The sequence below is a fragment of the Miscanthus floridulus genome, chromosome 18, assembly GCF_019320115.1.
Source record: "Miscanthus floridulus cultivar M001 chromosome 18, ASM1932011v1, whole genome shotgun sequence".
Taxonomy (NCBI): domain Eukaryota; kingdom Viridiplantae; phylum Streptophyta; class Magnoliopsida; order Poales; family Poaceae; genus Miscanthus; species Miscanthus floridulus.
In genome coordinates, this window is record NC_089597.1 from 108,822,885 (window position 1) to 108,837,026 (window position 14,142).

At 43.7% G+C, this 14,142-nt stretch overlaps 1 protein-coding gene across 1 annotated transcript; it reads right to left on the bottom strand.

The window, feature by feature from the left end:
• Window positions 1-11,229: 11,229 nt before the first annotated feature.
• On the bottom strand, window positions 11,230-12,079 carry LOC136522784 (low temperature-induced protein lt101.2-like). Its single transcript, XM_066516587.1, has 2 exons — window positions 11,856-12,079; window positions 11,230-11,747 (listed from the first exon to the last, which is right to left on the bottom strand). Exons 1-2 carry the CDS (start codon window positions 11,946-11,948, stop codon window positions 11,610-11,612), a joined length of 231 nt encoding a protein of 76 aa, XP_066372684.1. The 5' UTR covers window positions 11,949-12,079; the 3' UTR covers window positions 11,230-11,609.
• Window positions 12,080-14,142: the final 2,063 nt, after the last annotated feature.

Below are 14,142 nucleotides of genomic sequence, written 5' to 3' on the forward strand. Positions count from 1 at the left end.
TACTCCCGGGTGGATCAACCACCCGGGACTAAAGGTGGAGCTGCATTTTTCGTGGCCCGCCCAAATGCCCTTTACTCCTGGGTCATGGCTACACCCGGGACTAAAGCTCAGACCTTTAGTCCCGGTTCTAACCATAGCCCGGGACTAAAGAATCTTTAGTCCCGGTTGGTAGCTCTAACCGGGACTAAAGGTCTCCCTTTATAAACCATGCTCTAGTTCTCTTCCTCTCTGTCTCCGCCATGCCGTCGCCTCATCTTCTCCACCAGATCGATCCAGCAGTGTCGCCGCTCCCAGGCGACCACGCTAGCCTCGCCTCGTCATGTGCGCACGCTGTCATTGGCCCCACGCACACGAGTGCTTCTTCTCCAGCTAGCCAGCGTGCCTTGCTCGTCCTCGCTGGAGCGCGCGCCGTCCTCATCCCCGGCCCCCACCTCGCTCGTGCTCACCGGAGCGCGACTGAGCCTTCCCCATGCTGCCTCACCGGAGCTCGCCCGAGCCTTCCTTGCGCGCGATGCCTCACCGGAGCACGGCCAAGCCTTCCCCGCGCTGCCTCACCGGAGCTCACCCGAGCCTTCCCCGCACGTGCTGCCTCACCGGTGAGATGAATTCTGGTTGTTAAAAAGATGACATGGGAAGCTATAGTTATTATTTTCATGTTGTCCCAGATGTGGAGAAAATATCAAAGTCAAGATTAGGATGGTAAATCCAGGCTTTTCTCGACGTGCTGCATACCGAACTCATTCGGACAGCTTCCTTCAGTGTTATGCCTGCTATAATCCATGATACAATGTCCTGACAGTAAGGTTTTGAAAAAAAAATCAGCATACATCCCCTCAAAACATAAAGGATATAGAGTTCATGTTGAGATTTTACTAAGTGTCAATCTTTTTTTCTTCGCTGGACAACCAGAGGCGCTCGAGCCTTCCCGCGCTGCCTCACTGCAGCTGGGTACAAATGGAAACCAAGGAAAGATGTTGTCTGTTCACAAGTTTTGGCTGCTGACATGTTTTGGAAACCAAGGAAAGATTATGCTATTTTCTCTTGTATGTGCCTGTCAGTAGCATTTGTGTCATATTACATTTGTGTCATGTTACGTCAACCAAAATAATGGACATGATTATGCTATTTTTTTATCTCTTATATGTGCCTATCAGTAGCGTGAATCGATCATGAATGAACCATCAAACAAGGCAACCTAAACGATGCTCAGCGCTTGTGAAACCCCGTCGGATCGGATCAACAAAGCGGTGGCTTACATGATCTTTCCATGAAATGAAAAACTTAGAAAATAGTTAGAAAATTGTAGAAAATTCGTACTAGTTGAACTTGCGGACCGTGTTCATCTCGGCAAGCATGTTCTATGCCGAGCGGTAACGGACGTCAAGGAGGAGCTTTGATTCTACGAGGGAGAGGGGCAACGATCGTGGAAGACCGTGTTCCCTTCCTCGTAGAATCGGAGCTCTTCCTTGGTCAAGTACGGCGCTGTCCGATGGAGAAATGCTCGTCGAGATGATCACGTAAGTAAGATCAACTAGTACGGATGGTTATTTATTGAAACATGTTTTTGAGCTATAATTTGATGGATATTTAATAACTTCAGACCTACAAATGTTACTATCCTCGGCAACCTAAACGCCCGTGAGCTCGCTGATATCGAGCAGGTCACTTAGAATTATTTTTTCCATGAAATGAAATACTTAGAAATCATGCCTTTTATTTTTTAGAATTAATTTTTCCATGAAATAAAAACTTAGAAAATAGTTAGAAAATTGTAGAAAATCCGTACTAGTTGAACTTGCGGACCGTGTTCATCTCGGCTAGCATGTTCTCTGCCGAGCGGTAACGGACGTCAAAGAGGAGCTTTGATTCTACGAGGGAGAGCAGCAACGGTCGTGGAAGACCGTGTTTCTTTCCTCGTAGAATCAGAGCTCTTCCTTGGCCAAGTACGGTGTTGTCCAGTGGAGAAATGCTCGCCAAGATGATTACGTAAGTAAGGTCAACTAGTACGGATGGTTATTTATTGAAATATGTTTTTGAGCTATAATTTGATGGATATTTGATAACTTCAGACCTACAAATGTCATCTATAAATGTTACTATCCTTGGCAACCTAAACGCCCGCGAGCTCGCCGATATCGAGCAGGTCACTTAGAATTATTTTTTCCATGAAATGAAATACTTAGAAATCATGCCTTTTATTTTTTAGAATTAATTTTTCCATGCAATGAAAAACTTAGAAAATAGTTAGAAAATTGTAGAAAATTCGTACTAGTTGAACTTGCGGACCGTGTTCATCTCAGCGAGCATGTTCTCTGCCGAGCGGTAACGGACGTCCAGGAGGAGCTTTGATTCTACGAGGGAGAGCGACAACGGTCATGTAAGACCATGTTTCCTTCCTCGTAGAATCGGAGCTCTTCCTTGGCCAAGTACGGTACCGTCCGGTGGAGAAATGCTCACCGAGATGATCACGTAAGCAAAGGTCAACTAGTACGGATGATTATTTATTGAAATATGTTTTTTATAGATATATCTAGTAGAGTAAAAGCTAGATGGCTGCCCCAAGAGACAACATGGATGAAGAAATGATGAATATTATCAACACTGGTACTCAATTTGCCGATGGTGATCAGCAGGATGTAGATGACGGGAGTCAATACCTAGCTCTTGAAGATAACCAAGAAAATATTGTGCAAGAAAATACTGGCGAGCTATATATATTTATATATATATTTGAATATTGTATATATATATTTGAATATCTATCATCTATTATGTGTACACATGATATTTATTTATTCTTTTTTTATACGTAGCCCTCTGGATCGATGACCACAATGGCAAAAAGCAAAAATATTCGAGGCCCAAAAAAGCCATTGGAGGGGCACTACATAATATCAGAATTCAATATCGAGACAGGCGAACCACTTTGTCTACATGCAAGGAAATTCGTGCAACACTTTAGGTACCTTGTAAGGGACAGACTTTCGATCAGTGTCCGTGAATGGAAGCAAAAGATCAACGAGCCTCATGTTAGTTTTGTCTCTGATCTTGATAAGAATTTAATTTGGGATGATATCCTTCAACATTTCACGTTGCAAGCGGATGATTATGATGATATCAACGAGATGAATTGAAGGAGGTAGTTTAAAAGTGGGCTATGAAGAAGATGGCCACACAATTCCAGACTTGGAAGAAATCCCTATACACGAAATACGTCAAGAAGAACCTAACGCCCAATTTCAATACTAGGGGCCCGCTCACGAAGTTGAGGCCCTACTGGAATGATTTTATACAGTACAAGACATCGAAAGAGGGTGAGGAACGGGTGAGAAGGAACCAAGAGAATGCCCGACATAAGGTATACCACCATGGCATGGGATCTGGTGGCTATGCGACTGCCATTCCCAAGTGAGAAAAAATGGAAGCGGACATTCTTGCTATGGGCATCACACCAGAATCACTCAATTGGCCCAAACGCGCAAAGAATTGGTTTTTCGCTCATGGGGGAAGACTGGACCTAGAGACCGAAAAGCTAGTTCATGGCCCAAAACTTGAAAGAGCAACACAAAGATTTTCTTATGCTCTACAAGCTAAAGCTATTGGTGCGTTTAGGCCCAATAGAGAGAAAGATGAACTGACGTATGCCACCGGGACTGCTGAACACAGTGGCCGAACGAGAGGTTTAGGACGGAACATTTCTTGAGAGCATGGTTTCCCTAATGACAGAGATACCTACAAAAGCCGGTAGAGAAGGAAGGATGAGGAAGCAGCGCGGATCAGCAGGTTGGAGGAATATGTTTGTGAGTCACAAGAGGCGTTGCTTCAAGCACAGGAGCGCGAAAAAAACATGCAAGCTAGAATGCAGGACGAAATCATAAAGCAAGTGCAAATAGCAATGAGTGCCCAAAGGCAGGCATCAGATCTAGAAATCAACATTAATATTAGGCCCCCTAATCAGTTGAAAAGCAACTGCGCTTCCACGGAGTTGCTAAATCAAGATGACGTAATGCTACGTTTCTCCGTGGATGACATCACTGCACCGTTTACATCATGTGAGCTATATAATTCAAAAGAGAATGCCACAATCATGGTGGCTCTCGGTGTTTTTTCTCCTCTAGATCCTACCAAGACACCAAGAATCCATAGGGCAATAATACCACCTGGATATGTTAGCGTCTCAGTGGATAGAGTTAATAAAGGTTTTAGTGATCTAGCTCTTGACATTTCAGGAGGTGATGGGGAGAAGACTCTAGGAGAAGCAGAGAAGACGTTCATACTATGGCACAAGCGCTACATCATTATTCCTAGGGTCTCTAGTCCACCGCCGCTTCCTCAATTGCCTGACAATAGGTGCGGACAAAAGTGAACGAAATTTTTTTCACTAATTTTCTATTGACATGCATGATTAAAAATTACAATTTCTTATACCTAATTATTTTTTTTGTACTCACACAGCAGGGTCTCCGCCAACCTAAGTCTAATTATTCAATCTTCAGATCATCATAGTGCTCTGGGCAATCAGGTGGCAACGCCGCCACCGCCGCCACCTCCAAGGAGGTCTCCAACGGCTTCCCCGCCTCCCTTGATGACTAAGAAGAAGCTAGCTCCTAAGAGGTCCGCCCCGCAAACAAAGCCATTGGCCCACCAGCCGGCAAAGAAGAAAGCCTCATCTAATCCAGTTATTCCCCAAAAACTGTCTTACGAGAAAAGTGAAAAGGAATTAAATGCTGCAGTACAAAAAGATGTGGACAGTTTCTTCTAAAAAGTGAAAAGCAATGAGAAGCGAGGGAGAACCCGGAGAAACCGTACTTCTACCTACCTCTAGATTTTCTAAGAAAGAAGGTGGACCAAAAAAACAGGAATCTCAAAAGACCCTGCCAAAAACGGACTACGACCGCTCTCTCACCAAGTCATTTGAGGCGGCGCAGAAAAAGACTAGACCAGGGAAAGGTGTTGCATAACTCGGACAACAATCGCAATAATCAACCCCCCTCTTGTCGTTCGTAATGAATATGGTTCGAACTTAGACTTAGACGTCGATTTTGAGGAGCTGGCTCGGTTTTACGAGGAAACTGGTTTGAACCTTGCCCAAATGCTCGTTGAAGGACCATCTACTCCGAAAGTTGATCCTTGGAAGAAATTTGAACATGGAAAGAGTCTATACAACCCTAAGGCCTTAGGTAAACTAGGTACACAAATGTACCTGCTAAACAAGTGGTACATGGCGGCGTGTGAATGGGGAGAGGCCTTTGTTCCTGTTAGAGTTAGAAACCAACATTACTTCCGTGGCGATGACGTTATATATGTCAAGTTTGAAGAATTACACCAACTATGTCACCTGGACTCTCTCGACAAAAGTCTCATTAGCTGCTATTGTCTGTAAGTATGATTATTTTCTACTATTAAAGTGTATATATATAAAGCTACATGTATATATATAAATTATATATCCTCACACTATATTTTTATATATGCAGATATGAGATGACAGAACTCAGAAAGAGAAAGGATAATGATGTTGGTTTCGTTGATCCAAATGTTGTATTCAAACACCATAACCCCCCGCCTCAATGGAAAGCTGAACTCGAGAAAAATCTCATGAGGTTCTTAGTGAACCAACAAAACAAGGACATACTCTTCCCCTACAACTTCAAGTGAGTGTTAAATAATTAATGTCGATCGTATGGACATTTGTTCAATTATTTGCTTACTAGCTAAGCTATCTTCCATATATATATATATATATATATATATATATATGTTGACTCTAGTTAATGTCGATCATATTTGTGTATAAAAACATATACAGCAATCACTGGATATTGATGGTCATCGATATGGTCAATAGTCGGTTGAGCATCTTAGACTCGTTAAGAAAAGAGCAAACAGAGTACCAAGACATGATAGATATTATCCAAGGGTAATTTGGTCTCTCTAGCAACTATATATACCCCGATCTCTTAACTGCAACAATTATTAAAGGCCAAATTAATTTTTTATTTTATTAGGCGCAGTGTTTAGAAAAGTTTCATTAAGGAACACCACATGAAACATTGCAAAGCGCCACTAGATGTAATCGCACACAAAGTAAGTATTAGCTATATATATATATATATATATATATATATATATATATGTAGCTAATACTTACTTTGTGTGCGATTACATATATATATATATAATTCAATTAACACCATGCATGCTTTCAATTCACCGGATCTTTTTTCTCGTAAAAGTGGGTTCTGAGACAAGAACAGGGGAACAACTACCGCGGATACTATATTTGCGAGTTCATTATGGCGTACTAAAAAAGAACTCCTGAAGAAATCCTCAAAGTACGTTATATAAATATATTCATATATTCACAATTTCTTTTGTTGCTCATATATATAAGTAATCACGTGACCAACACATATATATATATATTAATACTTTTCCTTTAACTTTTATTGAAGACTCTATGGTTGAAGGAAAAAGTCATACGATGTGACCAACTGAAAGCAATTCAAGAGACCATAGTAGGATTTCTTAATGACTAGGTCCTCAACCCCGCCGGCGAGTTCTACAATGACGTCAACGAAACATGGAAGCCAAACCAGATGGAGTGAATTTGTTATCCCAAGGATATGATAGAATATACAATGCAAGCTTTATTTGTAATATATATATATACATATTATATGTACATAAAATATAGTACAATATATGTATATGCATGTAATATATACGTTAGTTTCATACTTTAGTTTGTACAAAATATTCGAACATTATAAACGTGTAGAATACGTATATTACTAGCAGCGTAGAATGCGTATTCGAAAACCTATTCAAAAACCAAAACGAATCATCAATTGAAAATAGAAACAAAAAAAAAGAAAAAAAGGAAACCGGACTAAAGGACCGCCCCACGTGGCTAGGTCGTGAGGTCTCTTTAGTCCCAGGCGAGAAACCGGGACTAAAGGAGGGATCCTTTAGTCCCGGATTCATGTTTTCAGTTGGGAAACCGGAACTGAAGGGGTTTCCTAACCGGAAGTGTACTTCTGCGGGCGCCCACGCTGAAGAAGGTGGACATTGGGATCGGGGTGGCGGACGCGACGAACGCGATGCGGGGCGCGTCGGACATCGTGCTCACGGAGCCCGGCCTGAGCGTCATCATCAGCGTCGTGCTGACGAGCCGCGCCATCTTCCAGCGGATGAAGAACTACACCATCTACGCGCCATCTTCGTCTGCTGCTAGCTTGTCTTGGTGGCCGGCAGCCAGCAGCTTTTTTTGCATGGGACTACTCGCCTGCTGCATGGTACTATGCTACTGCTTGCCTGCATGCTAGCGTGCTCTGCTGATGGCCGCTTCATGGTACTGTCCTCTGCTGATGGTACTGAACTGCTACTGGCCGGTAAATACTGTAGCTCCGCTGATGGCTAGCTGCCGGACTGGTGGCCAAATTTTTTATTTTTAGTTCTTTTTTTTGAAAAATAGTCATATTTAGACCCTTGAAAGTTTTCTTTTATTTTCTGGACCCTGAGCTCGGCGCCGTAGTAACTGGCGCCGAGGTTACACGTCTCGGCGCCATGATCTTTAGCGCCGAGGTCCATGATATGACTGCTTGCATGACGTGGACGTGACGCTGTCTCGGCGCCGTGGATCTTGACGCCGAGTTCAGCGCCACCTCTCCTGGCGCCAACCTGATCGGATTGCTGCAGCATCTGGCAACTGCAGAGATAGGCGTCCAGCATGGCAGGGCACGCGCCGGCTTGGCTCGGCTGCTCGGTAGCACCGCGGCAGTCGGCACGGCTGCTCTGTGGTGTCAAATCAGGTGGGAACAGGTGGAGGCCGTGGTCGTGATGCATTTGCTGCTCTGGCAGAGACGTCTGGCCTTGGGTCCGCCGCTCTGAAGCTGTATGACTTCTGGTGCTTTGCTGGACAACAGTGTTTTACGAATTGAAGGGTCAATAGTTGCTTCAGATGGACAAGTCAACAGACCACGTTAGCATAAGAAGCCCATGTGTAGGGATATGAACCTAAGTGACACGGTATACAAAGTTGATAGACCTAAAAAAACCACTTTAAAAGTTGATGGACCTAACTGAAACCTCCTCACAAGTTAATGGATGTCCGGTGCATTTAACTCTTCAATGTATATTGTATAGTTTTTTCCGATCAATACATTACATAAAATATTTTCATGGATATTAATACAATTATATATATATATATGGGTTTTATATAAAATGTATATAAATATTGTCGGTGTTTTGTAAACCGGACTTAGAACAAATCAAACCTCAGTCACTTTTTAGAGATGAAGACTGCATCATTGCAATAAGGGCCAAAATCAGTATTACCAAAAAGGCAATAGACAAGATTAGAATCTCGACTGGACATGAATCCTTTATCACAGCTTTTGTTCATTGTGAGAAAATTAGCAAAATCTGTACTTTCTGTGCTGGCTTTTTTCACAATGCAAACAACTGTCAGATTAGAGAAAGTAGAGTCCTAGCTCCACCAAGCAGCCATAACCTGTTACCTGTTCCCTGCAGCCACCAATCGTGCCATCACCTCAGGCCCAGTTTAGATGCAATTTTTTTTGCAAAATACAACAGTAGCACTTTTTGTTGTTATTTGGTAATTAGTGTCCAATCATAGTCTAATTAGGCTTAAAAGATTCGTCTCGTGGATTTTGTCTAAACTGTGTAATTAGTTTTATTTTTTATTTATATTTAATGCTTTATGCATGCGTCTAAAGATTCGATGTGACGGAAAATCTTGAAAAATTTGGCAAAATGAAGTGGAACTAAACAGGGCCTCAGCCTTGCATGGACTTTGCTTCAGTCACAGCTGACACGGCTCAGCGCCACGGTCGAGACAGTTCCCTGCTGCCCCGGTCAACATGCAACGTGTGACCCCGCAACAGGAAGCAGAGCAAAGCACCAGAAGTCATACAGCTTCAGAGCGGCGGACCCAAAGCCAGACGCCTCTGCCAGAGCAGCAAATGCATCACGACCACGGCCTCCACTTGTTCCCACCTGATTTAGCACCACAGAGCAGCCGTGCCGACTGCCGCGGTGCTACCGAGCAGCCGAGCCAAGCCGGCGTGCGCCCTGCCATGCTGGACGCCTATGTCTGCAGTTGCCAGATGCTGCAGCAATCCGGTCAGGTTGGCGTAAGGAGAAGTGGCGCCGAGCTCGGCGCCAAGATCAACGGCGCCGAGCCAGCGCCACGTCCACGCCACGCAAGCAGCCATATCATGGACCTCGGCACCAAAGATCATGACGCCGAGACGTGTAAGCTCGCCGTCAGTTACTACGACGCCGAGCTCAGGGTCCCGAAAATGAAAGAAAACTTCCAAGGGTCTAAATGTGACTATTTTTCGAAAATAGGACTAAAAAATAAAAAATTCGGGACTGGTGGCCGGCGGCCTGTGGCTCAAGGTCGGGAGGTATGGCCGGCCTGCTGGGAGGTGCCGCCAGTCTGTGGCTGGGAGGTGGCCACGGCCGGCTGGAACTGCACGGCGCTAGGGCACGACAAAGGAAGGAGGAGCGGCGGCGGCCTCGAAGACTCTCGCGCGGAAAAAATTGCCGAAAAAGAAAAAAACTCAAGTGGACTAAATTTTAATTTTTTTAGGAGTGGAATATTGGGTACTATTGGAGATGAGCTTCTTTTTTTCTCTTAATATCTTTTTAGGAGTTGGAAAACATGCTGTTTTAGGTGGAAAGTTTAGGAAACTCTTGGAGATACTCTTAACTTGAGTTTTCTTGAAAAAAATATATGTTAATATTTGTAATACTAAATAAATATTTTTTAAGATGAATTTGAAGTTATAGATGATTGTGCATTTTCTATAGAATTAATTAAAATAGAGAAGTTTGACTTAGAACAGAATTAAAATGACATAATTAGGTATTGATGTAGTATATGCGACTCAAGATCTAGATCTTGATTTGAGATAGAACATGCAAACTCTGATTTGTTTTTAAAGTGTGATGTTGTGATCATGGGACAAACCGTGAATTATGTAAGCCATGCATATTACTGGTAACTCTGAATGCTTTTTAACTGGTACACATTTTCTATTGTCTAAATATCTGAATTTGATGTCAATTTCAGGCGATGCACAAATCAGCCAGCACCAACATCATTGGGCGGAGTTAGGGGAGGGATTTCATGGTTGTCGAACATAAATTAGGCGAGACCGCGAGAGCTGTCAGTCATGGGTGGCAGTGAACATCTGGATGGGAAAGGTCGCGGCGAGGGCAACGATGCCTAGTGGATTGGTGTGACGGAGGATGATGATTACTTGATTAGCATGTAGCCCTGGCGACAAATAGTCAAATACACCGCTCAATCGCTCATGCTGGTCGAGTACTTGGTAATTCAGCAGCTACCGACAAGGCACATGAGACTAGGCTCCCGTTCGTTTCGCTGAAAAGACAAGTCTGAAAAGTACTATTTCGCTGATTTGTTGTGAGAGAAAAATACTAGTACCATGGACTAATAAGCTAGGCTGAAAAGTACTGTTCGCTGATTTGTCTGAGCCAAGTGGCATGCTGCTGCTGCTGCTGAATCTGACATTGAACAGATCGAATGCAGTTTCAGTGTCGTGGTCCATGGCAAATTCTCTATCTTACTAGGCTCATGAAAACTGAAGGGGTTCCACTTCCATCCATCCCATATTTGAACGTGGTATTCTGAACATGCAGTCTCGTTTCAGAGCAACTGGTGTCCTGATTTTGGACAGCAACACCAAGGAAGTGTATGCATCCAGTCTGACCTCCCTGTTTGGTAGAGAACATAAACTGTCCCAGAAGGGTATGAAGCTCGAATTGCTTGCTTCTGCAGTTCTGCTCCGTTGTTTTTAGTTATTGTTCCTTTTCTGTTGTACTCTACCGCAGAACAATTCTTCAGAGCTTGACTATGAGGCTACTATTGTTTCTGCGGATTAGCAAATAGTGAAGGAATTACTGCATAATTCGATACATGTGCTCTTTGATATTCTCTGATGTGTTTCTATCCATTGTTTTAGCTTCAGCCTCGTGTCATTAGTCTCTTTCAGAAGTAACTTGTGCTCTGCGACTGCGTGCATTCCTCAATAACTCAATTCTATTGAAAAGGTCCAGTCATAGGCTAGCTGTAGGTTCAAAGTGCAGTTTTCAGAAAGTGAAATAAACAGACGATTTGTAATCTCATTACAAACAATAGTTTTCTTTTCCAAACGCATCACTGGTCCGGATTTATACATGAGTACACCCATATATATCTTACATCAGTTGCCAATTAGCAACTGCTGCGTCGGCAAACAAATCACCAGCACCCTAGGTGAAGGTGACAAACTGACATCAGATTTCTATGTAGAAAGAATCAGCAAACCAATAATGACCAATTACACACAGCATGCACACACCAACCCAAAACAATCATCATCATCACACGGGACGAGAAACAGAGACGCTACTGGAGAACACAGTCAGGAATGTCCTGAACCAGTGAACCACTACCTGCTACCTACAGCTCATCACAAATGGCGACGAAAAGTACAGCAAAACTACAGAGAGGGTGTGTTGTATACAGGCCTACGTGTTGGGATTGGGTGGAGTTGTGTACAAGCAGGCCGTCAGGCGAGCATGTCGTAGGGCCGCTCCCCGTCGATGCCCGGCGGTTCCGGCGGCGTCCGGAGGATGACGTAGAGGGAGTATACGATGCCGGGGACGTAGCACAGCGCCGTCAGAAGGAGGGAGATGAAGAACTCTGACTGCATACACACGGGAACAGACAGCACAGAAAGAGATTTAGATTACGCGCCCCCTGCCAGAGAGTGCAAATGGTGTCGCGGTGTGTGGTGGAGGTGAGGAATGCTTACGCTGCAGCAGCCGTAGCGGAAGAAGACTCCGAGCGGCGGGAGGACGATGGCGAAGATGACCTCGAGGCAGGTCGAGCAGCCGCCGGAGCTCATCCTGCCGGTGCCAGGCCTCCGAGGCCGCAGAAGGCCGGAAGCTTAGCTTAGGTAGTGCGCCGGCGGCCAGCCGGTGTCTCTGCCGGACTCGGGGTTGGCCGATGTTAATTTGTATACGAGGGGACAACTGGGCAAGGGAATGACGCGGAATCCGACACTGGCTGCCAGGAGAAGATGCCGATGGTAGCGTTGCATCTCAGGACTCAGGAGCTGCTGGGCCAGAGTCGTGAGCGTGCCGCCACACAACTATAGATGGCCAATGGGCCGGCCCCGCCCAGCACGGCATGGCACGGGCCCATGAAAGCATGGCCCGATGGGGGTCGGGCCGGCACGGCACGCCGGGCCTTCCGGACCGTGCCTCTTAGGACCACGGGTCTGGCCTTAAGCCTAGGTACGGCACTATGGGCCGTTTTTCGTGCCATGCCGGCCCGCTAAGCATGACCAGAATTATGAGCCGTGTCAGCCCACAGCCCGTTACTTTTGCATTCACATAATCAAACAGAATCAAAGTCTAATACATTGACAGTTTCATACTTTCATTTCATTCACAGAATCATACAGATACATAATCAAAGTCCAATACATTCACAGTCCAACAGAGATATCAAACTCCAAAGCCAACAGATAACAGAAATAACCAAAACGGGCTGTTTAGTGCAATGTTGCCTCATTAAAAACTTTTCTAGGTAAAACTCGCTCTTGTAAGAAACCCTAGAAAGAAAAAAAGAGTGCAGCCAGCTCTTAATTAAGTCTTACAAACTATTGTTCAAATGATAGACAAGTCTCACAGACACTCTTTCACAGTCGCAGATCACACTCACACTCTCAAGAGTCAAGTCTCAACCTCACTAAGTACCAGGAGCACCACCAGCAGCTTCATCTTCATCAAGGTACAAGTTCTTGAATGAGTCTTTCAGCTCTTAGTTGTCAACAACATGATGTTCCCTTTTTTCTCCTAACTCCCCGTCCTTTATGCAGGTCAGCATCTCCACGGTCTCTGGTGATAAGCGCCGCCGTCGTCCCTCAATTATCCTGCCTGTCAAACTAAAACAAGACTCCGAAGACACACTAGATACAGAAACTAATATGATATCTGTAGCCATTATAGACAGGATTGAAAAGGTTAGCTTGTGGTCACGCCACCACAGAAGTAGGTCAAAATCATCCCCATAAAAAGTGACATTGTCACTGTCTAAGTAAGCTAAAGCTCACAAACAGCAGAAGTAGATGAAGATGAAGTGACAGGGAGAGGAGAAGGACCAACAACACCCGATCCATGGCCAAAGATTCTTCTCTATGTCTGTTTTTTCTTACCTGTATGATTTGATGGTTGTGCAACCCTTTGAGACCTAGCTGCACCAAACTTGCTCTCATATTTGTTAAACAGTTTATACAATTCAGTTATGACATCAGCATAATATGAATTGTACTCAGAACCAGTGTATTCACCAAGTAATTGCAGCACATTAAAGAAACCTCTCATCTTAGCTCTAGAATAAAAAATGAATACATATGAATATAACAGAGGTATGTCATACCAATATTTAACGAATTTAAGCTTCATAGGTTATACAATAGCTCTTAGATTTTGATCATTTTCACATGCATGCAAATGAGAAGCAATCTCTAGGATATGGTGCAGAACAAGTGGACTTGTAGGATAATAAACATCAGATAGAACAACAGTGGAGTCGTAGAAGAGTTCTAGGAACTCCAATAACTTCTCAGCAAAATTCCAATGATTTGTAGTCAACGATCGTAAACCATAATAGGAATTAATGAACACAAAAAATACATTCTTGTATGGAAGCAAGTGTTTAAGCATCAGGTAAGTAGAATTCTATCTAACATCCATATCCAAGTCAAACTTTCTAGGTCTAACACCTTTAGCATTACAATATTCCTTGAACAATGCAATTCTTTGATTAGAGGAATTTAAGAAGTTAATTGCAATTCTAAAATCTTCTGTGTAAGGTTTCAACCTCTTTAATCTAGATTTTATAATAAGATTAATGATATGACAAGCACAGCGTTGATGTACAAGAATGTACTTACGGTTACTAGGATCTAAAGGATCAGGACCTAAGTAACCAGCAAATAGAGGTGTCAAAGCGCTCATAGCCTTAGCATTAGAAGAAGCATTGTCTAAAGTAACAGAGAAAATCTTGTCAATCAGACAATACTCCTCAACCAC